The 27,086-nt window shown below is 51.2% G+C and overlaps 1 protein-coding gene across 2 annotated transcripts; it reads right to left on the bottom strand.

The window, feature by feature from the left end:
* Nucleotides 1–12,394: 12,394 nt before the first annotated feature.
* Nucleotides 12,395–26,618, bottom strand: USB1 (U6 snRNA biogenesis phosphodiesterase 1). 2 transcript variants are annotated; one of them, XM_039232684.1, is made up of 7 exons: nt 26,423–26,618; nt 25,424–25,590; nt 22,936–23,119; nt 16,766–16,819; nt 15,771–15,876; nt 14,534–14,617; nt 12,395–13,479 (listed from the first exon to the last, which is right to left on the bottom strand). In XM_039232684.1, exons 1-7 carry the CDS (start codon nt 26,536–26,538, stop codon nt 13,375–13,377), a joined length of 816 nt encoding a protein of 271 aa, XP_039088615.1. In that variant the 5' UTR covers nt 26,539–26,618; the 3' UTR covers nt 12,395–13,374. The 2 variants fall into 2 exon arrangements, with proteins under 2 accessions (XP_039088615.1, XP_039088616.1); XM_039232685.1 differs by lacking the exon at nt 12,395–13,479 and adding an exon at nt 22,074–22,215.
* Nucleotides 26,619–27,086: the final 468 nt, after the last annotated feature.

The raw sequence follows: 27,086 nt of genomic DNA on the forward strand, positions 1-27,086 counted from the left end.
GGGCCTGGGCGGTACCTCAGCCCTGGGCTTCACTGTGGCAGGTGCGGAAGGTGGAGTCGGACCAGCGGCCCTTTTACTCATCACAGAAGGAGGGGATCCTTCCCTGCCCGCCCCGTCACTCCCACCTTTGCCTTTGGAGAGCGGGTTTGACACTCCCCCGCTCCCCAGCGACCCCCGAGAGAGAGAGAGAGAGAGAGAGAGAGAGAGAGAGAGAGAGAGAGAGAGAGAGAGAGGAAGACTCTTCTTTCTCCCATCTGGCCGGTGTGCAGGGATCCTAAGGCTGCGGTGGTCAAGGAGGAGGTAAGAGGGACCCAAGATTCCTGTCAGGTGTGTGTGTTGGGGGTGGGGGGGAGATAAAAATCTAATGGTTTATTGGCCCCACGTCTCTTTTCAAAAGCCTCAGGATGCCTTTGGCCTTTGAGTGACTCCCCTCAGTTACCAGGTGAGGTTGGGTACCTTGCTTGGGCGGCGTGGTCAACAGAACACAGGTTTCAGAGGGAGGCAGTTGCCCTTTTCACCATCGCCATTTATCTGCCGCCTCCGTGTCCTTATCTGGAATGTGGGGCAAAGGGCGGCTGAGGCTTAGGTATGTTTGGGCTGTTTCCACACATTAACTGTCCAAGCAGAGGACACTGTTTTGTGCAGCTGAAATATAACAATGCGGTTCCACAAGGTGAAGGGCCAGTGGGCAAAACTTCTACAGCACAGAGCTGAAAGTGCTAGATTTAATTCTATTGCAGGAGCATCTTGAGATCTGGTTGGATGCAGAAGGCCTGAGGTGGGGTGGGTCCTCTGTGGTCTAAAGTCCCCAGAGGCTTCAACCAGACCGAGGGCAGTCCTGGTCCTACAGACTGGCCCCAGGGTCAGGAGATGAAGGTGATGATCTGCCCTGGGGAACCTTCCTTACCTGAGGTTTCTCTAGAGTAAGCCCTCGGGTGGCCCAGCCGGCCTCACCTCCTGGAATCAGACAGATCAGATCAGATCCCAGATCAGACAGAGATCTGGCTGAGCTTGCAAATGGCCTGTTCAGAAACCTGGCGGGTGAAGAAAAAAAAAAAAATGGGAAAGAAAACAGAAGGTAAACTGGCAAAGAAAGATTCTATTCAAAAAATTATTGCAGTAGGGGAAGAGAGAGTCCAGTATAGACCTGGATGCAATTCCAAATACAACCAGAACAAGGGGGTGGTGTATAGCCAGGAGCAAGTGGAATGGGAAGGGGTGGGGACTGGTGGATGGGAAATGACTAAAAGGAGACATGGAGTCTGGGGGGTTTGGCTGAAGGCAGCTGGGTGACCAGATATTACCTGGGGGGTAAGTAGTAGGGATGGGAGTGGGATAAGATCTCAAGGGTGGGAAATTCTGGATAAACTAACTTGGCTATCCTTTAGCAGGATTCTTGCTAAAACTGGATTCTAGAAGGAAGTGCACAGAAGGGCCTGGCTGGGGAGAGGGTTCAGGGGATCCTGACAAAAGTTTGGTCAAGCAAAGAATCTTAGAAATTCTCCTTTCCTCATGTGGTCACCTTTTATTTGTTTAGAACCTTGCTGACAGTAGATCAGTGTTCTCCTGTACGACCCACAAGACATTTAATGAGAAGGATAGCTTGAAGATAAATAGACGAAGACTAGAGACAGAACCAGTATGGGTCCCCAACTTCACAGACCTTCAGAGATCTACCAGAAGCCCCAGCGCCTGATGTCCTTCCTTGGCAGCGTGAACGCAGTGACAGTAAAACATTTCTTCATTCAGCTCTCGCCCCTTCCTGGTTGTGGCAATGGTGTCAGGTAGGTTGTTGGAGAGGAAGCCGTGGTAGTTGGCATCTGACCACTGTTCAAGTGCCTCCTTCTGTAGCCAGGTCACATCGTGGGCACTGATGTTATGGAGAACAGCCCACTTGGGTTTCTTCTAGTTGGCCAGTCACGGATCTGAGGCCCATGAGATTATCCAGAGACAAGGTGAATGGCTTCGGCAGCCGTGAATAGATGATTCTGTTGTTGAATCTAACTTCAAGTGATAGATTCCTGGGGGTGGTACCAAAAAGGGGCAAACGTCTCCCCAAAAAGTAGTGAAGTCCTGGATGGAACATAGGCCCAGTTCTGTAGCTGTTTGTGACCTCACCTTCCCCGGAACTGAGCTCACCTATACATAGGGGGATCTGCGATGTTGTGCATGCCTCTTGTTCTTACAGTGAGAGCCAGGTGACCCTGAGGGAGGGGGTGATTGTTTTAGAGATCATTTAAGAACTTGAGGAGGGGCGCCTGGGTGGCTCAGTTGGTTAAGCTTCTGACTTCAGCTCAGGTCATGATCTTGCAGTTTGTGAGTTTGAGCCCCACATCGGGCTCTGTGTTGACAGCTTGGAGCCTGGAGCCTGCTTTGGATTCTGTGTCTCCTTCTCTCCTCTGCCCCTTCTAATCTCTCTCTCTCAAAAATATATAAACATTAAAAAAATGCAAGGAGATTGCAGAAAATAGAGTACGATGAAGAGATTGTTGGTAAAACCGGCAAGGCATTAAGATCTGGCCCAGCTGGCAGGTAACACGCGATAAGCTTGGGTTCCCCAGAAGAAAATCCGAATCATTGGGAATTTGCCATGGGTCATGGAAATAATTATCTGGTCAGAATAACCAAAGCATGCTAATTTTGAGGATGGGGAAAAAGATTTATCTGGAGATGGTTTGTGGTGGATGGGCTCCCTCTGAGAAACTAGGTAGGAGAGGCAGTGGCGATGTTTTCTTTCATATGAGGGATCTCCAGGGAACTCTGGAGTGGCTGGAGGCGGGACTTATATTGGACTAGTGATGGCTAGGTAAGTGTAACAATGAATACACATTCTCAGAAAGGGGCCCGTGATAAAATTGCAATGGATAAGACAGGCCCCTTGTGAAGATAGACTGGAGTAGGTGTGGGATTTTCTCAGGATGCAACTGCAAGGTTTAAAATGGTGGAGGGGGTAGGGGCGCCTGGGTGGCTTAGTCGGTTAAGCGCCCGACTTTCGCTTAGGTCATGATCTCGCGGTTCGTGGGTTCGGGCCCCGCGTCGGGCTCTGTGCTGACTGCCAGCTCAGAGCCTGGAGGCTGTTTCAGTCTGTGTCTCCCTCTCTCTCTGACCCTCCCCTGCTCACGCTGTCTCTCTCTCTCTCTCTCCTAGAAATAAATAAAAAAACATTAAAAAAAAAATGGTGGAGGGAGAGGGGCGCCTGGGTGGCTCAGTCAGTAAGCTTCAGGCTCTTGTTTTCCTCTGGGGTGATGGGCCAGGGCCTTGATGACGCATCAGGCCCTGCATAAGCCTGGGGCCTGCTTGGGATTCTCTCCCTATTCCTCTCTCAGTGCTCCTCTCCTGCTCCCACTCTCTCTCTCCCTCAAAAATAAATAAAAAAAACAAATTAAAAAAAAAAATGGAAACGGGGGTGGGGGCAGCAGGCTTCCCTTCCTGGCCGCACCTTTATGGTTTTTCCAGGCTTATGTTTCTGGCAGTTGACGTAAGGGGCAATTGCTGGGTCAAAACACAAGTCAGATAGTCCAAAGCACTGTTCGTCTACTGTATCCTGCATTTTGTCCCTTTCCACGTGAGTTGTGTTGTATAAACCACACACAGGGACTCGAGAGATAAACGTGGGGCCTGTGGAGTGGCCCTCTTGGTGTGTCCAAAGTCTACCCGAATGGCTTAGATATCCAGCTTTTCCCCATCCCATTCTTTCCAAGTCTGAAGCTATCCTTTGGGCCATGTGGATTTCTTTTATGATTTTCTTAGGAGTCATCCTAAAATAGTTCTCTCTCACACAAGGGAAGGTGGATAATCCTACCAGAGACTTAGGTCCTCAAAGAGGAGACAAGGTCATAGTCCCGAGGCTTGGAAACTGCTTGAATTTCTTGGGTGGTCAGGGGGGAGGCTGCTGCTTTAGCGTATTTATCAGTCAATCCGTTTCCTTAGGTCTCCTCTGAATTTTCTGTGCTGTGTCCCTCGGTTTTTACCATAGAAATCTGCTGAGATAATACCAACGCCTCTAGGGGCGCCTGGGGGCTCAGTCGGTCCGCGGCAGCCTTGAGCTCAGGTCATGATCTCATGGTTTGTGAGTTAGAGTCCTGCATCGGGCTCTATGCCAACAGCTCAGAGCTTGGAGCCTGCTTCGGATTCTGTGTCTCCCTCTCTGCCCCTCCCCTGGTCACGCTATGTCTCTCTCTCTCTTTCTCTTAAAAATAAATAAACATTAAAAAAAAAAAAAAACCCAACCAATGCCTTTAGAAGTCCTGCTGTTTGGGGTCCATTTTTGACTGGGGTACTGCCTCCTGTCAGGAGTACTGTCTCACGTACCGGGATCATGTACTACCCCAAAGGCATAGCAGCCATCAGTGTATGTTAACCTTTATTCCTTTTGCTCTCATGCAAGTCACGGTGCGAGGAATTAACTCAGCAACCTGGGCTGATTTGACATTTGGCAGGGCTCAGTATTCTAGAGGTTTATGTTGATCAGTGATGGCATATCCAGACTGGAAGGCCCCATCCTCCTTTCAGAGGTAGGAGCCATTGGTATGGAGAATGAGGCCAATGTGTTTGTGGGCAGGGATTGGGGGTGGGACTGAGGGGTTCTATTAATCTTACTGAGGACAGAACCATGGTCTAGTGTTAAGGACACAATTGTGGGACATCTCATTAGTTGGTAAGGGAAGAAAGGTGGTGATCACGTTTGGTGATGTGAGAAGGAGAAAATAGTAAGATTTCATAAGAGGTAAGTCAAGATGCAGAAAAGTACTGTGTTTTCATCAAGCAATAGGGTTTGTGTAGTAGGAGGAACATGTATGTCAAAAGATGAGCTAATGCTAAATCAGAGGTAGGTCGGACAAATTTGGTGGTTGTAGCCACAGCTCATAGGCAAAGGGGTATGCCTTAGCCACTGGGTCGAGGTCTTCGGTGACCATGATGCTTTTTGGATAATGTTCTGAGAGCATGACCCTTCTGTTCATGCACAAAGAAGAAGGCAGGGAGTAATCGGTAAGTCTAAGGGTGGGAAATGAAAGTAGAGAGAGAATCCTCAAGGTTCTCAAAAGCATCTTTGGATAGGGGGCCCCAGACTCCTGGGTCTGGGGAAGTCTCCTTAGTCATGGCATAGAAGAGTGAGGCAATCATAGAGAAGGTAGGTATATCCACATCCTACAATATCCCATGAAGACCCCAAATACCTATTAGTTGTCATCTTCTTTCAGGGAGAGGAAAATGTTGAATAGGGGAGCCTTGGTCTTTGAAGATAGTTTTTACCTAAAGCTGAAATACCATGACCCAGATATCAGACACACAGAGAGCATAGCTGAAGTTTGTCTCTCGCCACTTTGAGGCCCTTTCTTGCTAATTCCTTAAGGAGGTATCCAGTGTCCAGGAGTTGCCATAACTCAGAACGTTGAAGGAAGTCATCCACATGGTGGACTAAGGTGGAGTCTTCTGGAAATTTTAATTCCCTCAAACTGACATGTAGGGTGTGTGACAGGTACTAGGAGCCTCGGTAAAGATTTGGGGCACAATGGTCCAAGTACATGGTGGTTATTTTCCCGGTGAAGGCAAACAGGTATTGGAATTCCTTATGAAGGGGAATGCTAAACAAGGCGGAACAGGGGCACCTGGGTGGCTTAGTCGGTTAAGCGTCCGACTTTCCCTTAGGTCATGATCTCGCAGTTCGTGGGTTCGAGCCCCGCGTCGGGCTCTGTGCTGACTGCCAGCTCAGAGCCTGGAGCCTGTTTCAGAGTCTGTGACTCCCTCTCTCTCTGACCCTCCCCTGCTCACGCTGTCTCTCTCTCTCTCCTAGAAATAAATAAAACATAAAAAAAAATTTAAATAAGGCGAAACACAAATTGAAGACGGAACTATTAGGGGTTGGAAGGAATAGCAGACAGGTTAGCGTTAGGATTAGGAACTGAGGCAGATCTGGGTTTAGCGGTTTTATTGACAGATCTCAGATCTTGGGCTGATATTTTTGCCCATTTGGGTTTTTTAGTGGCCCAAGTGGGAGTATTACATGGATTAGAAGTGGGGATTAGAAGTTTTTTTGTCTAATAAACCTTGGATTCTTGGGTGGAGACTCTCAAGTCCTGCTAGCTTTAAATGATATTGAAGAATCCTGGGGAGGGGCATGGAAAGATCTGTTTCTACCTGAAGGGGTTCTGTCTCTATATGCGTTCCCATTAGTGGAATTGTGTGGGTTTTTGTTTTGTTTTGTTTTGTTTTGTCCATAAAGAAGAAGGAACCCTAACAGTTATTTAAGTATTCAGTGATGTAGGTATTAGTTGAAAGGGGCAAAGGACCCCAGGGAAGTCAGACACAGCTATTAGCTGACATAGACATGAAGGGGAGGAGTCAGGGATCTGCGGAAGGAGCCCTTCCAGCGCATGATGAGCTTTTATATCCCAACTCATGAGACGACTCCTTCCTAACAGGCTTCCGGGGCCACAAAACTGAGAAGGAAGTAGTGTTGAGCTTTAAAAGGTCTCATGGAAATAGTAAGGGTTGAGACAGGGGCAGATTACGAGGTAAATTATCAAAACTCACCACTGGTAAAGTTTGGTGACTCTGAGGAAGGGGGGCAGGAGACAATGTGGTGTTGAGGGTAGAATGTGTTGCCACGGCAGGGGGGTCAATGAGAAGTGTGATGGGTACCCTTTAACATGGAGGGTTATTTCTTGTGAGTTTGGTGGCAGTTGAGGGCACTGGAGGAGAGTCAACTGTTTTCTGGTGATGAGGGGACTCAGGATTTTTCCCTCCTCTTGAGGCCTGGCACTCGCAGACCCTACTTCCTTTTTTCCTTACAATTTCAGCAAGTGTTTCGATCAATGGGAGACCCTGATTTCGGAATTTGCCATAGACTAACATTTTCAGGTCCTACTAACTGTTTTAACTGCATTACCATAAGCTTGCCTTCTGGGTTTCCCAGTGTTTTTGAAATAGTATCTTCGTAATACTGGGCTAATGTCTGGCACTTAGACATGTCTGCCTTTTGCCAGTTAATGTTATTTCTTGGGACTGTGTCGTGGGGTTCTAGTCTGAGACCATTTCCAAAGCTTGTGGCCAGAGCTGAGGCTGTTTGGTAAGGCAGTTCCAGCCCCAAGTGCTCTTTCCGTGTTGTCTCTGATTAATGGGCACATTTCATGTCTTTGTTTATAACTTTGAATACATGACCAATCAGTTTTGGTGAGAGAGACCTGAGGGACGGCTTCTAGTAGTTTTTCTTTCCTCATTTTCTTTCCTCATTTTCGTCTGAGACTCTTGATGGCCTTCAGGTAAGGTTTTCCTCTGGCCTTTCCAAACCAAGGGGAGGCAATCCCCAAGGCCAAAACATAGGTGGATAAGTTGACATAAGTCAGAGAGTCTGGAGAGCATGCTCCCAGAACAATCCTGAAGTACTCAATGAATCTTTTCCATCTCCTTCAGGGATTAGGACAGTCCTTGATGATGACATGTTAATTCTGACTGAGGTAAAGGCTTAAGTGGTGTCCCTTGCATCAGCCTGGCTTGAGAATGGGTACTGGTTCCACCCTGGGCTTCCTCCACAAGAGATGGGGGTGCACCTCACAGTTACAGGGCTTTGAAGGGCTGGGGTGGTGTTGGGGAAGAATATTTTACAGCATGACGGATAGGAAGGAGGACTAGGAGGGGAAAATGGGGGTGCTGGGAGTTCTAGGGGTTTGTTGAGTCAGAATAGATTTTCGGAAGACACTGTTTAAGAAGGTCTATAGTTTGAATGAGGTTTGAATCCTTTCGTTGCTGTTCAGTTTCACACAGTGAACGAAGTAGACCTTTGTGCATCAGAGATTTTTGTTCCTTTTTGCCCCAGGGCTCCCCTTAGATGGACTAATTTGGGCCTATCCCTATAGCCCCCCAGAGGGCCCGGTGTAGCTCAAGAGAGTTTTTAGTAAAGTTTTGCTAATGAGAAAGACAGTGGACAGTATTCCGCTGTACAAGCATACAGTCAGCAGGACTTTAAGGAAACATTTCAGTTGGTTGAAAAGCTCCCTTTTTTTTTTAACATTTATTCATTTTTTTGAGAAACACAGAGAGAGTGAGTGGGGGAGGGGCGCGCGTGCGCGCGCGCACACACACACACACACACACACACACACAATCTGAAGTAGGCTCCAGGCTCTGAGCTGTCAGCACAGAGCCCGAGGAAGGGCTCGAACCCACAAAGATCATGACCTGAGCCGCAGTCAACCGCTCAACCAACTAAGCCACCCAGGGCCCCTTTCTTTTTTTTAAATGTTTATTTTTTTATTTTGAGAGAGCGAGAGAAAGCACAGGGAAGGGAGGGGCAGAGAAAGAGGCAGAGAGAATCCCAAGCAGGCTCTGCGCTGTCAGTGCAAAGCCCAGAGCAGGGCTTGATCCCACAAACTGTGAGATCACGACCTGAGCCAAAACCAAGAATCAGACACTTAACTGACTGGACCACCCAAGCACCCCAAAAGCTCCTATGTTCTTGACTAATGAACTTTATACTTATGAACAGAAATTCCTGGGATTCTAACCCAGTCTCTGATCCTTACAGAGACTAGCCTTTTATAATCAGAAAAGCCTGGACTAACCCAGCCTCTGTTTACCCAGGACTCTGGCCCCCCTTCAGAGGCTACTCAGAATCCTGAGACTCAGAATCTGTCCTCCCCATGCTTCAGGGCGCATTTATCTGGACCAGTGGATTCTGGAGTAGGATTCACCATTGGATACCCAAACCAGCAAACAGACTGGAGACAGAAGGTCCAGGTGCTACTGTGAAGCCTCATTGTCATGTCTAAGAGTTTGATGGTAGTTCAGACTTGGGTCACAGCACCAAAAACCATTAAAGAGAAACAGAGTTGGATAGAAGTTAAAGCAGTAAAGATAGATTTTACTGAAAAGCAAACAAATAGGGGAAGAGATTCTAGTATAGACCTGGGCTCAATTCCCAATACATCCAGAACAAGGGGGAATTTATAGCCAAGGAGCCAGTTGGGGTCGGGGGTGGGGGGAGACATCGGTGGATGGAAAATTACTAAAAGGAGACATTAAGTCTGGGGTGGGTTCTGGCTGAGGCAGGCCAGCCCCGATCAGATATCACCTGGGGTAGCGTAGTGGGGATGGGAGTTTGATCAGATTATCAAGGGTGGGGATTTCTCGCTAAACTGATTTAGCAGGTTTCTTGCTAAAACTAGATTCTAGCAGGAAGTACACATAAAGGCGTTAGTTCTTCTGAGAAAAGGCTGGGACAGTTGTATCCATTTCCACTCCCTTTTCTGTGGGATCCCTCGTTTGAGAAATGGATTTCTAAATGGTTTTAAACATTGATGTATAGTTAACAACACGATGTCATATTAGCTTCAGGTGTAAGAAACAGTGATTTAACAGGCCCGTACATAAACTATGCTCTAAATTTCTAAAGTTTTTACTCTGAAATGTATCATGGTTGTCAGACATGGACAACAGGCTTGTTGTTTGTTTAACTGAACGCATTGCAATCTTCACTGTATTTATTACCAATCAGCCAATTAAGAAAGAAGGGTTAGAGGGGCGTCTGGCTGGCTCAGTAGGTAGAACATGCAACTCAGGTTGTAGGTTCAAGCCCCACGTTGGGTGTAGAGATTACTTTAAAAAATCTTTTAAAAAAAGGAAAAGAGAAAGAAGAGTTTGAGTTTAGGAGGTTCTTAGTGAAGAGAGAGGCCCAAGGACCACCTGAGAGGCCTGTGCTCAGGCAGCCTCGCCATTGTTTTCTCTCTGTTAGAGGTTCCTCTCCTGGGATAAATCTTACCTAAAGAGGAGGCATCTCATGTGACTAGACCTTGAAGCTCCTAATACTTGGGTTCTGGCCCCTGCAGATGCCTCCAGGCTCCCGGGTGGGTTTGTATGTCCATCTGTGACAGGGGTATGTGGCTCTGTCAGGCCTGGCCAGCACCCGAGGCCTGAGGGGACTGGCAGGTCAGACCTGTGTGGGCCATAGCCTCAGTCACCCAGCTTTTTTTTTTTTTTTAATGTTTATTTTTGAGAGGGAGAGAGACAGAGTGTGAGCAGATGAAGGGTAGAGAGAGTGGGAGACACAGAGTCTAAAGCAGGCTCCAGGCTGAGCTATCAGCACAGAGCCTGATGCAGGGCTTGAACACGTAGACCACGAGATCGTGACCTGAGCCGAAGTCGGATGCTTAACCGACAGAGCCACCCAGCTTTAAACGTCACCCACGTTTTGCTAATATCATTTCATCTAGAACTATCCCCCCTCCCCCTGCTTTTGTTTTTCTTGGAAACTTTTTTTATTTAAAAAAATTTTTTTAATGTTTTATTTATTATTGAGACAGAGAGAAACAGAGCATGAGTGAGAGAGGGGGAGAGAGAGAGGGAGACACAGAATCCAAAGCAGGCTCCAGGCTCTGAGCTGTCAGCACAGAGCCCAATGCAGGGCTCGAACTCATGAACCGTGAGATCATGACCTGAGCTGAAGTCAGATGCTCAACTGACTGAGCTGCCCAGGTGCCACTTCTTGGAACCTTTTGAATTAAAGCACAGACATGTGGTTTCACAGCACAGTTTCACCCCGAGACCCCGAGGTGCCGTGAGAGGTTGTACAAACAGCTGGGGATTAGGAGCCAGACCTGGGGTTGGGGGGCTGCCCCAGCGCTAATTTGCCAGGCAATATTGAGCAAGCTGTTTCCCCTTTGGGTTTGCCTCCTCATTTGTGCAAGGAAGGTTCTGGCTCAGGTAGTGGCTGTGGCCCCTCAAAAAGGCAAGGCGCTGTGGGTTGGAACAAAGCCCAGTGCACCCTCCCCACCCCGATCCTGACCCCACCCACCGTGGGCCCTTCGGGCTCCTGGTACCAAGATTAGGAATAAACAAACAAGCCGAGGTAGTTTCCCTCTTCCTTGGAAACAAAGCTGGGGTGGTCTGGAGAGGCGTGTGGAGGGAGCCGCGTGCCAGGTGGAAATGGGCCAGGGAGGCCTCCATGATCACTTCCCTGCCCTGCAGGGAACATCTGAGGACACCGAGGCTAGATGTGTTGATCTTGCACTCTCCATGGTGTGATAAAATCCCCATCAAGAGCAGTCTCTCTCTTCCGAGCCAGCCTGCCGAGGGGTGGCCCCCAGCCTGTGCTGGTCTTGTCTTCTGTCTTCGGAGCACATCTCCTCTTATGGAAGAGCCCCAGCTGCTTCTGCACTGTCAGCGGAGCGGCGGCTCCAGCAGGCACACGCAGCGTCTGGGCTCCCGCCAAGCCCCCGCCACCCAGCCTCCTGCCCGGAGGGAGGCCCTGCCTGCCGACCCTCCCCCTCCCCCCTCAGCGAGTCTCCTACTTCCTTCCTCTGCCACCGCCTGCCACTCCCCACCGAAGAGCCCTTTATTGATCTTGGCCCATTTCTCTAGGTTGCCCTACTGTAATTCCATCCAGGCCACATCCTCCCCAGGGACCAGCCCAGCCAGTCCTCCTGGGTTTGTTAATGGTGGTCCGCTCTCCTGGCGAGAGCCAGTGCCCAGGATGGGGGATCTGTGTCCCTGACCAGGTCTGTGCCCACAGAACCTGCCCTGGCGGAGGCTGGCCTCCACGGCCCCGAAATGGGACCGCGCAGGAAACTGGGTGACTTCGCTTGTACTTCCCAGTCTGAGAAGAGTGAAGCTGGGGATGGGGATTCTGCTCTGCACACCCGGCTTGCCCCCTCATCCTAGGCATCCGGACAGAGCCGGTGGCGCTAAGTGCTGGCTGCAGGGCTCCCTGTGTCCCTGGCATGCCAGGAAGGAGGCCTGGCTTCTCTCCCTCTCCAGCGTGACCTCAAAATCCAGAACTGACTGAACAGTGGGAGATCAGCGCAGTGGGGCCTGGGAATCACAGGACGGGCTTTCCTGCGTCTCTGGGCTCAGAGTGGGGACTTGCCTCAGAAAGTGCAGAGGTGCAGGAGGCAGAGGGGGATCAGAGTACAGGTCCCCTCGCTCAGGCCTGGGGCGGGGGTGGGGAGCAGAGGGGACTCTGGAGAGCAGTCCCACCCAGGAGCCCTGGGGCCAGATCGAGGTGAGGGTGGACCAGCGATAAAACGGTTAACCTGTCTCTGTCCAATGGCAGAGCCGTTCCTCCACACCTTACTTTTCAGGGGGTGTCACTGGGAGAACAGATGAGATGGCCCTAGAAAGGGCAGCAAGTGGTAACAGCAGTGTCAGGTCTGAATGTTGCTGACGAGGGGTGGCCGCCCCCTGCCACAGGCTGTCCCCTGGGCCGGGTGTGGTTTGTGCCTGGGAGGCTGGGTGACCCCACTGTCGTTTGACCAAGACCCCATCAATGCCTCTCACAGCCCCCTTAGCAGTCATAACGGATCCCAAGAGTCCCTCCACACCGCGAGGTGGGCTGGGGAAGGTGCGGGCAGAGGAGAGTCCTCTTTTCACCTAGTTGAACAGAAGCAGTCCCAGACAAAAGCCGGCATTAAAACTGCAATTTCCATTTGTTGAACATCATTTAAGACCACCACATAAAAACATCTCTTTATCCATCACCAGAGATCCAGGTGACAACTGGGGAGGACCGGCCTTTCGCTCTGGCGAAGGGCTTGATGGGAAACAAAAGCCCTGGGCGCCCCCTGACCCTGCCTCCACGGCCCCCTCGGAACGCCTGCGGCCCACAGCAGGCAGCTGAAGGCAGCAGAAAGAGGACTTTGGGGGAAGGCGCCTCTCCGCCTCTTTGGGAAAGCTGATGAGAAGCCAGAGGTCACAGAGCGTTGGAGGCCTGGCTTAGAGCCACCAGCCGGGCCAAAATGAAACATCTGCTCACGTCTCCCCAGGCACCTGGCTGGGGGCGAGTGGGAGGCAGGAACGGAGAAAACCGATGTAGAACCACAAATTAGCAGTCTGTACCTTGGCCCTGAAATGCCCTCCGCTGGCACAGGAGGGGTGGGACTAAAAATAAATAAATAAAAGTGACACACTTCAAGGAGGGAGGGTGACAGACCCATTAAAGCACCTTGTGTCCAGCGTGAGTGGAGAAGAGCCAGGGCATGATGGTGTTAGAAGCCCTGGTGGCAGCTAAGGGCATCAAAATGCAAACAGTTGAAGGGGGAAGGGTGTGGGAGAGGGGCCATTTGTTGGAGGGGCTACGTGGGGATTCTGGCTGAGTCTGGGCGCTCACCGAGTGATCCTACTTTCTTTTGTGCGGGGCAGGACCACAGGTCTAGAACTAGGAAGCCCAGGCTGCCCTCTACTGGTGAGTCTTGACAATGACCGCATGTAGCAGCACTGGACCTGAGACCCAGAAGGGCCAGGAGAGAATCAGCCCCCAGGGACCGGGGGACCAGGACTGTGGCCAGGCCCCCCAGTGGGAGGCTGGGAGCATCCCCATGGATTGGGGCCGGCTCCTCCATCTCCGCCGGCCTGCAGAGGGGCCCGAGACGAGGGCCCGGGAGCTCACTTCAAAGGCATCGAGAAGAACTTGTGCCCAGACTTGCAGCGGACCTGCTCGGCATGCACACGCAGCACCATCTCGGAGTCTTCAAACTCGTCCACAATTTTCTTCCACCAGGAGCCGAGAAAGGACAGTCACGTTAAAGGGAACCAGGGACCCAGAGGCCACTGCAAACAAGACCAGCCTACTCAAATCCTTCAGAGCTTAGGCCCTGTGGAGGGAGACTGAGGGCCGTGCAGGCTCTGGGCTCTGTGCTTAGGTATCTTGTCTAACCAGCTCTGCAATCTTGGGAGTCCTATCTCCCCAACCTTGCGCAGGAGGAAGAGGATGCTCAGAGCCCTGGATTACGAACAAGAGCACTGGAACTGGGGTCGGATCTGCTGGAGCCTGAAACCAGGGCTCTGCCTCCATGGCACAAGACCAAGGGCAGAAGTGGCTGCTTGATGATGGCCCCGGGGTTGTAGCCCGCCTGCACATGCTGTTTGGCTTGCGACATGTTTTTTGTTTTTAAATACGTATTAGTTGCCGACATTTGAAAATACAGAGATTCTACATAAAAATCTGGACTTCTGGCCTCCCTTGAAAAACAGCAATGCTAGCAATGTGAGGTCCGCATTCCCACATGACCGCCTTCCCTACTCTGTCCTCTGCTGGAGGCGGGGTACCAGCGACTCTGGCGGCACAGGGAGATGCCATCACCCGCTTCTCAAGACACGAAGGCTTCCAGGGCGGGTGCTCCCTATGCCTGGCACATTTCGCTCATTTCCAACACGAGCCAGGCCCCCATGGACACCCAAGCCCTTGGCCTCTGGGCGAGGGGCGAGGACTTCGGGAAAGGCCAACAGCATTCTCTCAGGTAAGTGTTCTAGGGCCATGCTGCTCAAATTTTAACGTGCACACAAATCCCTGGAGATCTCGTTAAAAGGCCATTCTGACTTCTTAGGTCTGGGTTGGGGCCAGAGACTCTGGATTGCTAATCGGCTCCCAGGCGCTGCGGCCACGGGACTGCCCGGGGCTGCCCTTCGATAGCAAGGTAAAGTGAGGGGCCTCCTCCCCACTGCGCTATTTCCCAGGGACTCTGGCTTGCAGGCCTAACCCTCGGGGCCCGCCAGCTCCCCGTCACACCTGGGGACCCTCTGTGCTTCCAAGGTGGCAACTCACCTGCAGCTCCCGCAGGCACTGCCCTTCCAGCTGGGGACGCGCGTCACCCACGCACCAGGCCAGACTGACGTGGAAGGAGGGCTCCTGTGGAGGAACAGCGGGGAAGCGGATGGTCACCTGGATGCCTTGGTGGGCCCAGGCATGACCCGAGGTCTGTGGAGGTGCTGTCACGGGATCCCTGCTGGGTCCCTGGCCCACTTTAGGAGAGACCCAAGCACCCTCCACAGAAAGAGAAGATAGCCCTCTGCCCCCTTCACATGCTGAAGCCTTAACTCCCACAGTAACTGTGTTTGGAGGCAGGGCCTTTGGGAGATAATGAGGTTTAGAAGAGGTTCTCCAAATGGGGCTCTCAGGATGCGGTTCAGGCCTGTGTAAGAGGCCCCAGAAAGCTGGCTTCCTCTCTTTGCACCGTGAGGACAAAGCGAGCAGACAGTGAAGTCTGGAAGAGAGTCCACACCAGAAACGCACCACGATGGCACCTTGATCATGGACTTCTAGGCTCCAGAATTATAAGAAGATAAATTTCTGTTGTTTAAGCCACTCCATCTATAGTGTCTCGTTATGGTGGCCTCAGCTGACTAAGGCAGCCCTGTTCTGAGAGGCTTTCCTTCACACAGAGTCACTGGATCTGGGACACGGAAGAGAACGCAGGCTCCAGCTCTATTTTCCATCTAAAACATTTCAATAGGTGACATACTTTCTAAGATGAAATGACAAAAACCAAACTGTCTAAAATTATAACTAATAATCTCTCCTGAAACTCCTGCTCCTATACGTCAGCATAGTATTAAGAGACTACATCAAGCCCTTTAAAAACCTGAAATTCCATTTGGAGTTCAAGTACCCCTGGAGGGCACGGAGCGAGGGGCAGGAAGGCATGCGAAGCTACAACTCTTCCTGGTGTGTCAGTTTTACTAAAAAAAATTGGGGAGAACTACTACTTCATAAAAAAGAGAGAAACAGGGACCCATAGAGTAGAATGGGTAAGTCGTGTGCATATCTAAGATATAACAAGATTTCCAAGAAATGCTGGACTTGTCATGGGCTGCCCCTGACTCCACCTCAGACCCCTCCACCCCGGCAGAGGTGTGTGTCCCCTGAAGGCTGGCATTCGGGACGCTCCACCTGGGCCCATTCTGGAGGGCTTGCTTCAGTCTGCCTCCAACAAGGGCTTCTTTAAGGATGCTTTTGTTCCGGTTCTAGGTGAGCCGATGGCGAAGGAAAGGCTGTTTGTTACCTGGTAGAAAGTGGTGAGGTCAAATTCCTCCATGACTCTGTCTACCTCTGAAACCAGGTCCAGGAACTGGGCATGCCCTGATGTGACCTCGAGCCCAACAAAGGTTCTGGAGAAGGCAGAAGTGGGGACGACACGCGCATGAGATACAGCCTCTGAGAACACAAACCGCCCCAGCGGGGCCAGAGGATGCGAGAGAAAAGCAATGGGGTCGGGGCCGTGGGCTCTCGCCCCATCTCCTGGCTGACTCTTTCCTCTGTCTGTAACCCTCCCTTCCCCAGTTCTAGTCACACATCTCTCTTCCTTCCCCAGGGTCTCACAACCCTTCAGGCCCGCTTTTGTCTCCCCCGCCACGTCTACAAGCCCCACGCTTCTGTGGCCCCGCTCTCCACCATCGCATCGCTCCCGAGTCTAGACCCTTCCTTGGAGACGTGGCTCTGGGGCGCCAGCTACCCTCCCCATAGCCCTCTCATCTTTAAAAACCCTCCCGTTGGCCCACATCTTCAGCTAGCCCCCCTTCCCATCTCAGTAAAACTTGTTAGATGACTCATCTACCATCACTATCTCTAACCCATCACCTCCCAGCTGCAACCCGCCTGACCATTTGCAGAACACAGCTGGCTCGTTCGAGCCTCTTGACTGCCCAGTGATGGACGGATCAAGCTCAGGCGTGTGACGGCACGGAAATGAGAGGTCACGGAGGTGAAGGTATGAGCCAAATGTTCAGCTGGGGACAGAGCTGGGCAGGGGTCCAGGTTTTCTCCCAGGGGCAGGCTTTTGTTCACTTTACCAAGATGTTTTTCTCTACCTCTGTCTCCCACCCCCGTTCCTCTAGTTATTTTTTAGATTTGGGAACAGCTGCTTTTATAGTCATAGAGTTGGTTAAAACACAAAGAAAAAAAAAAAACTGGGGCAGACAAGGCCAGAAGCAAAGCACCCCCTCAATCTTTACTCCAGTGAATCTTCTGGCAGCAACTGGGGGCAGACAGGAGACCCACCTTGTTTTCTCTTGATTGGTATAAATCTTTACCCGGTTGGCAGTGAAGAAGAATCTGGAATTTAGAAGAGGAAAGACCATGTTTCAGAAAGAATAATAAAAAAACAAAAATCAGAAAAAAGTTTATATTTAAAAAAGAGGACTTTGAAAATACAGTTAATTCATTTCACACTTCATTTTGTTACCCTGTTATACAGATGATATAATGGAGCCCTAAACTTTCAGAGCAGGACAAGGCCTTACACAATCACCCAGCTGAAGGTAACACATAGCTTCACTCAGATGCTAGCAAAAGTTTTATCTTATTTATTTTGTTAAGGATTTTATTAAAAATTGTGGTTTTAATTTGAGAGTGAGTGAGCGCACAAACGGGAAGGGCAGAGAGAGAGGAAGAAAGAGAATCCCAAGCAGGTTCTGCACTATCAGCACAGAGCCTGATACAGGGCTCAAACTCAACTAACCTCGAGAACATGACCGGAGCCGAAATCAAGAGTCCCACGCTTAACTGACTAAGCCACCCAGTCGCCTCAAATGTTTATTTCTTTTTGAGAGAGAGAATACAAATGGAGAAGCAGAGAGAGAAGGGGACAGAGACTCTGAAGTGGGCTCTGTGCTGAGAACAGAGAGCCCAATGTGAGGCTCAAACCTACGAACCATGAGATCATGACCTGAGCCGAAATTGGATGCTTAACCACTGAACCACCCAGAAGCCCCTGGTGAGCTATAATTTTAACCTCAGTCTGTCTGATTCCAAAGCCTTTGCTCTTACCTCCGATGCTTTAGTCAGGGGGAAATGAAGCAGAAACACCTGCCCACCCACCTACCCCTCAGGCCAGTTCCACAGGGACCATCAGATTAAGCCAGGTAAGTACCCTCATTCTGACTGGCTCCGGCTATGTTTTCTGAGATGCCAGAAGATCTCAGAGGGACAGACTGGCTTCCTGCCTTGAGCGGATCAACTTGGCAAATCCTATTGCAGGAAATGATCATTTACAGCCCCCAGGGCAAGGTTCCCTGTGACGGAACACAGCACCCCAGCACGCTGGGTAGAATCTCACGACTTGTCCGGGGGCTCTAAGTCAGTCAACTTGTGCCTTCCCCATCAGCCTTCGGCCTCCTAATGCATCCCTTTGGGGAAAAATGTAAAGGACAACGGAAGCAGTGGGGGCTTCGTTAAGTGTACAGTTTACCCAGAGTTCTGCAAGGGACCCGACAGACACGCTGAAGGACAATTGGAGGTTTGTGCCCAACTGGGAGGGTTAATTTTATGTGTTAACTTGACTGGGCTAAAAGATACCCAAAGGGCTGGTAAAACATCATCTCAGGGTGTGTTTGTGAGGATGTTTCTGGAAAAGGTTAGCATCTGAATTGGTGAACTGAATAAAGCAAACGTCCCTCCCCAATGTGGGTGGGCATCATGCAATCCACTGAGGGCCTCGACAGAACAAACAGGCAGCGGAAGGGGCAAATTTGCACTTGCACACCGCCCCCCCCCCCCACTTGAGCCGAGACATTCATCTTCTCCTGCCCTTGGACACCGCACACCGAATTTCCTGGTTCTTAGGCTTTTAGGCTCTAACGCGACTTACGCCATCAGTCGTCTCCCCCTCCTCCAGCCCCCAGATTCTTTGGCCTTTGGGCTCAGACTGAATGTCACCACTGGCTTTCCTGGTTCCTCAGCTTGCAGATGGCAGATCGTGGGATTTCTCAACTTTCGTAACTGCTTAAGCCGATTCCTATAAGAAATCTCTGTGTATCTCTACCTCCATGCTGTTGGTTCTGTTTCTCTGGAGAACCCTAACACAGATTTCGGTACCAAGAGTGGTTCAAAACCAGAATTTTAAAGTTGAGTTTTCTGAATTGGTTCTGGGGTTTCTGTAATTGGTTGTCTAATCTGATAGGATTCAAAGACACTACTAAACTCTATTTCCAGTAGTCAAGAAACACTGGTACTCCACATGGGAACCCATCAGAGGAGTAAAATATCTGCACTGCACACTCCTAGTCAACCATTTATTAGAAGGAGCTAAGCGACTCTGTAGGATCCTTCTGAACAATTTGGCAGAAATATGGGATATAATGACACTGGCTGGCGGTACCTAATGTGGCAGGACAAAGTGGTAAGGGTGAGCTCAGGGATTCAAATTTCCAGCTTAAGCAGCAAAAAGGAGCCAGGAGCTTCTAGGTCAGCCCTGAAGGAGACCGTCTCTTATAGCTGCAGGGCTGAAACTGTTGAAAGTCAAGGGCAGAGCAGCATCCCGTGATTGGCAGATTATTACAGCACAAGTTGAACCCCTAACTGTGTGGGGCGCTGCGGTGCAGGTAAGGACACTGACTGGGAAAGAATGCGATCCTGTAAGTTGAGACGGGGATGTGAGGGAACCCCTGAGGAGGCTGGGGCTCTGAGCCCCTAAGTTCTGATAAGCCTTTTTTCCCATTGGAAGCGGCCCCGCAGCCAGTGGTGGTTTGGGCCTTCCCACCCCCTCAGAGCAGATTAACCTGGCACTGCCTGAGGAACCGGTCATGATCTCCACTGAGGCAGTTGCCCCACAGGAAGATGCTGAGTCTCCTCAGGACACCTCCCCCTCCCAACCCCTCTTTGCTTGTAGAGCCATACCAAGTCCCCATAGACCCCTAAAGGAGAAGAACAAAGTGTGACCCATGAGGAGATGGGCCATGCTCCAGAGTACTACTTGAGTTTTCTAATTTACAGGCGCACAAGTCCAGGGACCATGTGTGGGAATGGACATCAAAGGTGTGGGACAGTGGTGCACACATCGTAAAGTTGGATCAGGCCGGATTTACGGACATGGGCTCACTAGGCAGAGATCCAGCGTGAATGTTGCAGCTCGGGGAGTCAGAAACGGATCGAACAGTTTGCTCGGTTAGTTGCCTGAAACATGGACCAAAAGGTGGCTCCAGTGAGAGAGCTGGAAATGTCTGACCTGAGAGGTGGGAACAGTCACTGTAACAGACAGCAGAGGCGGCAGCAGTCAGAACGCTGGGGCTCGTGCCAGCCTGGGGAGCTGGCTAACGGCCGTGGTGTTCCTAGCAGTGAGACAGACAGGAAGCCTACCAAATTCTTCCTTCGTCTATACAAGCAGAAGAGTTCTAGGCCACGCAAACAAAGCCTAACTTGAATCATAAAAAGAATGTCACAGTCCCTCAATTTCCAGACCTGAGCCAGTGTACAGACCCAAAACCCCTCGAAGGAAGGGGGTCGGGGGTTGGGTCCCTTTGAGGAAGGATCCTGGTACGCTACTAAAAATTTATGCTGTTCATCTTTTTCCTAGCCTGCCCAAAAGGGGCCTTCAGCTTTTTACCAGGGTAATTGTGCATTAGGGAAAAGGAAATAATCAGACCTTTTGGGAACCACTGGCCACTGGCTCTGAACTAATTCCAGGAGACCAAAATGTCATTCTGGCCCTCCAGGCAGAGAAGGGACTTATGGAGGCCAGGGGACCGATGGAGTTTCAGTTCAGGTCTGTGTCGGTGGGCCCCCAAGCCCACACTGTGGTCATCCCTCCAGCTCCGAAGGCATAATCGATCCAGCTAGCAGAGCCCCACATCGGTTTCCTGACCGGTGGAGTGAGGGTCATTATTGCAGGAAAGCCGAGTGGAAGCCATTAGAATGGCCTCTACCTAGGAAAGGAGTAAGTCAAAAGCAATAAATACTCCATCCCTGGAGGGACTGCAGAGATCAGTGTCGCCATGGAGGACTTGAAAGACGCAGGGGTGGGGATTCCCACATCTCCACATGACTCTCCTATCTGGCCGGTGCAGATCTTGGAGAATGGCAGTGGGTTTATGTAATAAGCTTCGGCAAGCGGTGACTCCCATTGCAGCTGCTGTTCCAGATGCGCTTTGATCGCTCAAGCAAATTAACATACCCCTTGGTTCCTGGTATGCAGCTACTGAACTGGCAAATACATTTTTCTCCAGCCCTGTCCATGAGGCCCAGGGTGATTTTGCTTTCAGCTGGTGTAAGCAGTACCTTCACTGCCCTGCTTCTTGGGTTTATCGTCTCCAGCCCTGGGCCATAATTTCTTTTGCAGGGTTTCATCACCTCTCGCTTACACGAGACATTACGCTGGTCCATTACGCTGATGATATCCTGCTCATCAAGGGAGCAGGAAGAAGCAACTCCTCTAGACTTGAGAGAGCCCCTTCTCCCAGTACTCCTGTATCGGAGGGCTGCTCTCCCACTATGTGCTGCGGGAGTGGTCCCTACGCCCCTGCTCCAGGGCTGCACACCTGACCCAGGCCCGGCCAATCGGAACATGGCATTCCCTCAGCTGCAGCAACAGGATCAAAGGTGCACAGCCCTCTCTTGGTCACAGGCTCATCCAGACAAACTTGAAGAGGACACCTCGCCCGGCTTCATCCAGGACACGGGGTAGGAAACGCCATGCACCAGCAGGCAAGCATCAGGGGAGTGAGCTCAGTGATCTAGGTGCTATTCTCTGAGCAAAAGGATAAGGGACATCTGCGCCCCCCAGGGGCCATTATCTCTTGTAATGGCCCTCGGGCCAAGTTTCCAGAGGTCCCAGAAAGGGACTTGTTCAGTCAAAGAACCACTGCATGCAGAGAAGCCCAGGGCCATGGCTTTCTGCCAGAAGTTTCGCTCACTCATAGTCTTCGCAGCCCAGATGCAGGGTGCCAACAGGTCATTTTCAGCACAAGTACCATGGCCCCAAACGCAGCTGACAACCCACCTTTATCCAGAGAATGAGCTGGAGGCAGGAGAATGGAGGCATTCTCACGTAGAAGGGGAAAGGGTTTTGTTAACTATACTCACAAACGGAGAGCATGTTAGCCAAGTTGGACCAATCAAAGTCGTTCCCGTGACTTTTGCTGAAGCTACTAGAAAAGAGGGCTGTCTCCCCAGGCTGGCAGGCAGGCAGCCCCAAGTTGCTGGTGGCCTTCTTTGTCTCTGTGAGACTGAAACCCAACATGAAGAGGGCCCAAGCGAAGAGATGGCGAGAGTCGGGTGCCATCTGACATCTGCTCGTTACCTCAATCCACTTGTGCACGAAGCCAGCGCCGTGTTGAGCTTTTTAGTTATACCAGCTAAAGTCCCCCCCACCCCAAAGTTTAAGCCACTTTGGGTTGGATTTCTGGCACTTGTGACCAAGAGAGTCGTGACTAATATATATATTGCTCAATAAATTTGGTGGTGAGAATAAAAAGGGGAGGGGTGGGAGCTGAATGAGGTGGAGACGTGAGTTTTAGTCCTGATTTTCAGGCAGACATCCTCCCTTCCTCCTCTGGCCCTCGGAAAGGGCTAAAACTAATGGGTAGTTCCCTACCTGGGCAGAGGGCGTCTGTGGAATTCCTGGGCCTGAGGCCTCTTGCACTGTGGGAGTGAGGCTTGCGCTAGAAGACTTCTGTGCTTCTCCTGTACATCTACACAGCCAGGGTCTGGTTAGCACCTCATCTGGAGAAAGGGCTCTGCAAATAAAACCACCACCTGGATGGCTTCTTAGGCTCCTTCTGGAACCAACATTCAAAGGATCCCTCTCTCCTCCTGTTCAATCGCTCAACAAACACTTGATACCTACAGTGAGCAAAGCACCTGGAGAAGAGATGCGGGGATCCAGAGAGAAGTTGAGTCCCTGGGCCTGCAGGCGCCTGGTGCCATGGGGGAAAACGCACATGGCAATGACTGGGGATGAATGATGTGAGCACGAGGGTATGCACCGCCACAGCCCGGGACGATCCCTGGGACTGAGGGACTCTGGGGGAGATGCCAAAGCGCAGAGCATCAGTGAAGGAGCAGGGCTTTGATCTGCTCAAGAGTCGGAGGAAACACTCTCTGGTAACAAGAAGAGCTATGAAAAGCTGAGGAAGAGAACGTCTTCAGCTGGCAGACAAAACCGGAGGCAGGGTCCAGTTCTGATCCTTCGCCAGGTGCCACGCCGCTCACGGGTCTCCTACCACCGCTCCCGTGACCTGCCCACAGGTAAGGACTCGAGGCTTCCAGAACTTCTGTCATATGCTCCAAGGTCGCTCAGGATGAGGCGCATAGCAGGTGGCTCTGGGAGATGCGCCGTGTTCTAACCTTTAGGTCTGGCGGCCAGGTGGGATAGCACCCCCACACCTACGCCCCCACAGTAGCTGAGCACAGGAGGGGAGAGGAGATGAGAGGCAGAGGAAGCTCTGGGCACTCACCGCTGGAAGGAGGCCATGCGGTCCTTCAGAGCCTGCACGAAGGGGAGGATCCAGTGGTGCCGCAGAACCACGCTCTGGGACAGGCTGAGGTGGAATGCCTCCATCCGAACCAGCCGGGGGACGTGTGTCTGTGCACAGGGCAGCAATGTGTCAAGCAGGTCCAGGAACTCCTCCGTGGTTTCATCTGGAAGGGAGAGTGGATAGGCTTAGCCAGGGTGGCGGGGCTGAACCCCAGAAGGCAGAGAAAGGCCTGTTACTCTGGGTTTTAGGAGAAAATGACTTTGAGAGCAGCCTAGCTGTATGTATTTTAATAATATCTTAATATAGTCTAATGGTTAAAGAAGTAACACACATATGCTCATTGTAAAGAATTCAAGTGAAAAAGGAAATAGGCAGAGGAGCCTAGGTGGCTCAGTTGGTTAAGCGGCAGACTCATAATTTTGGCTGAGGTCATGATCTCACAGTTTGTGAGTTAGAGCCCCACATCGGGCTCTGTCTGACAGCTCAGAGCCCAGAGCCTGCTCCAGAGTCTGTGTCTCCCTCTCTCTCTGTCCCTCCCCAACTCACGCGTTCTCTCTCTCTCTCAAAAATACATAAACATTAAAAAATAAATAAATAAATAAATAACAAATGTGTATGTTACAAAATTGTGTGTTGTAAAATGTATACTCTGAAGGACAGAAAATTTATTTTATTTATTTAAAGTTCCTTCCTTCCTTCCTTCCTTCCTTTCTTTTAAGTAATCCCAGTGTGGGGCTTGAACTCACAACCCCGAGATCAAGTCACATGGTCTTCCGGCAGAGCCAGCCAGGTGCCCCAAGGACAGAAACTTTGCGAGCTGAGATATAAAAAGAAATATGTAAAGAGGTTCTAATACTTTTCTTCTAAGTGGATCCTCTTGACCTCTCCCCCAGGGGGAATATACCCCACTTTCAAGACGACTACCCTAGATATCCAGATTGCCAAGCTTGGATGCCTATCTCCCCAGCCCTTTATTTTATTTTTTTAATGTTTATTTTTGACAGACAGAGAGAGAGAATGAGCAGGGAGAGATGGAGAGAGAGAATCCCAAGAAGGCTCTGCAGTGTCAGCACAGAGCCCAACGTGGGACTCAAACTCATGAACAGTGAGATCGTAACCTGAGCTGAAACTGATGCTTAACTGGCTGAGCCTCCCAGGCGCCCCTTCCCAGCCCTTTCGCAGTGTATGTACTAATGCATGTATTTTATTTATTGAAAAGATGACAGTGCACCATTCAAACTGTTCTTCCACTGGCTTTCTTCATACAGCAGGATACGCTAGATGGCTTGCTCTCTAGGGCAAGCTCGTGACTACAGCGCCATAGTAATCCATAATCACAAATGGCACTTTTTAGTCTCCCATTAGACGTTTAGAACTTCCTGATAAACATTTAGAATGCTCCTAATTTTTCACAAAGACAAGGATCACTACAATGACCACCACTGTATGTTCACGATTTGTTTTTTAAATCAAATGTATGACTGGAGCTGCATGGTTAACAGTCTGCCCACACCCAGTGTTACTTGATTTGTCCAAAACCCTGGTGAGTAGGCAGTATAGGAATCAGTCTCATTTGACTGGATGGTGGAAATGGAGGTCCTAAGGGTTGACCTGATCTAATGCAAAATACTAAGAGCCACTACTTACTCTGCATATTGTGCTAAGAGCCTGACATAAGTGATCTGATTTAATCTTCACAAAAGTCCTAGGAGATATGTATTCCCCATTTTAGAGATGAGGAAACTGAGGTTCTGGGAAGTCCAGTAACTTACTGAAGGGAACCCAGAGCAGTAGGTAGTAAAGTGAGGTCTCACTCCAAAGCCTGGTCATTTTTTGCCTGCCATTTACTCACGAGGGCTGGGAGGGGAAAGGAACTTGACCCTAGCACACCTAGGGCCCTCTTAGAAATAAACATCCCACTCTGGGGTGGCCTTGACACTCTGCTTAGACCCTCGCTTGGTCACCTCCTCATGAGAGAGAAAACATTATTTTTTATTAGCCTAGGGTTAATAAAAAATATTTCAGGCAATGAATTTGAAACTGAAACCAAATTTACAGAAAAATCTCCCAATTCTTGAAACTTATTCTCTCTCTGCTAAGCCCATCTCTCTCCTACCATCGATGACAGAGGTTTCTGGCCTCTTCCTCCTGGTTGGGGCCAGCCTCCTCCCATCAAGAGGCACCTATCAGAGATGGGGCGCCTGGGTGGCTTAGTCGGTTAAGCTCCGACTTTCGCTTAGGTCATGATCTGTGGTTCGTGGGTTCGAGCCCCGCATCGGGCTCTGTGCTGACTGCCAGCTCAGAGCCTGGAGCCTGTTTCAGCCTGTGACTCCCTCTCTCTCTGACCCTCCCCTGCTCACGCTGGCTGTCTCTCTCTCTCTCTCTCCTAGAAATAAATAAAAAATATTAAAAAAAAAAAAAGAGGCACCTATCATTCTCAGCCACTCATCTTTTACACATTACTCACATGGCACGTAGACGTGGGTGGCCCAGTTGCCCCGCTCGTGGGGGAAGGTGCGCACCCGGCCCCCGTGTTTCGCGCTGTCATCCTCATGCCCTTCCTCAGTGCCCAGGAACATGTGCAGCACACTGTCGGGTACTGGCAACCTCTGGCTGGGAAGGGGGCTCTGGGCGCTGCAAGGTAAAAAAAAGGAAGAGAGCACATTTATCCTCCTAGAATTCTCTACCGTGTACATACAGGGTGGACCGTGTGCACCTATCTCCCACCAGGTGCTGTAAGCAGCTTCCAGAAACCACAAAGCTCTTTCCCCAGCGCTGTCTCACTGCGGTTGCTCAGCAACGCCAGGAGCCTGCCTTTGGTGGGAGTTGGTTCCCAGGGAAGGCAATGGGCAGGCAGCAGTGTGTGGTTCAGAGGTCACATTTCCTAACTGGACAAGCCTGAATTGCAATAGCACTGCCTAGCTTTGGGGTCTCGAGCAGGTCATGGGCACTCTGTGGGCCTCAGTTTCCTCATCGGTGAAGTGTACCTGATAGAGCTATTGTGAGATCAAGCCAGTTACTGCTTGAAAGGCACTCTTCAAAGCACCAGGCTTGGCATTTGAGAGCTGAAGCTCCACGAAATAAGGCTTCGCCGGTTTTGTTCACTGCCGAGTGTCCCAGTCCCGAGCCTGGCGCGGTGCGGGTGCTCAATGAGTATTTTACTGGATGAATGAAAACACTCCCCGAAAGAGGAAACAGACCCAGGGGTGGTGCTGTGGTGCACGCCAGCCGCGGGGGCTAGACCCGAGCCCACGTTACCTGCCCCGTAATCTTGGCCTAGCCAGGAGGGGGCACTCTGGGGCTTAGTCCAGGGCTGTCCTCCGGATCCTCCTTTCCCGCGGCTTCCCCTGTCCTATCCTGGAGAGCCGCCCCGCACCATCGCCCCTTCCCCCCAAGATACCCGGGTCCCATAGGGGTGTCGCGCGAACCAGCACCCTCCCCAAAAAGACTTCTTCTCACTCCTTACCGAGGGCAGCCTCCAGCCCCCAGCCGCGCCTGGGCCGCGGCCTCAGCCTCCGCCTCGGCCTCATCCTCATCCTCCGAGCCGCTGCTGCTGTAGCCCACCAGGGGCGCCGAACTCATTGGGCCTCCTCCACGGCTAGACGCCGGCTCAGAGAGCACTAGCACCCGGAATTTCGCTACGCCGGAAGTGCCCTCCAGGGGCGGGGCCCGGGTTAGCACCGCCTCGGGGCGGGGCCTGGAGGGCGGGGTCCAGCGGGACTCAGGCGAGTCTTTACCACCCAGACCACGCTCCCTGCCGGGTTCCAGCCCCTGGACCGCTACCTGGAGCCTCCTGGAACCCCACCCCCCACAGCCTCCGTGTGCCCATTTCACAGATCGCTCTGGGCGTTGACCTCTCTATCTGCAGCCAACCGCAACCAGACCTCCCAGCCACGAATGGTCCCTGGGTCAGCGATCAGTGCCCTAGACCCAACGGAGATGGGATTAGAGATCCGGGAGCCCCCTCCTCAAGCGGGTGCAAAGGCCGAGCTCCAGGGGCCCGTCCCTTAAGAGCAAGCTGAGCAGTCAGCGGCGGGTCAGTTCCAGAAGATCAGAGGGTCTAGGAGGCCTCTCTTCTCAGGTGCCGGCGTCGGGCCCGGGGGTCGCGCCGCTGGAGCCCCCTTTCCCTA

The sequence above is a fragment of the Hyaena hyaena genome, unplaced genomic scaffold (assembly GCF_003009895.1).
Source record: "Hyaena hyaena isolate Hyena2069 unplaced genomic scaffold, ASM300989v1 scaffold_68, whole genome shotgun sequence".
NCBI classification, from domain to species: Eukaryota; Metazoa; Chordata; class Mammalia; order Carnivora; family Hyaenidae; genus Hyaena; species Hyaena hyaena.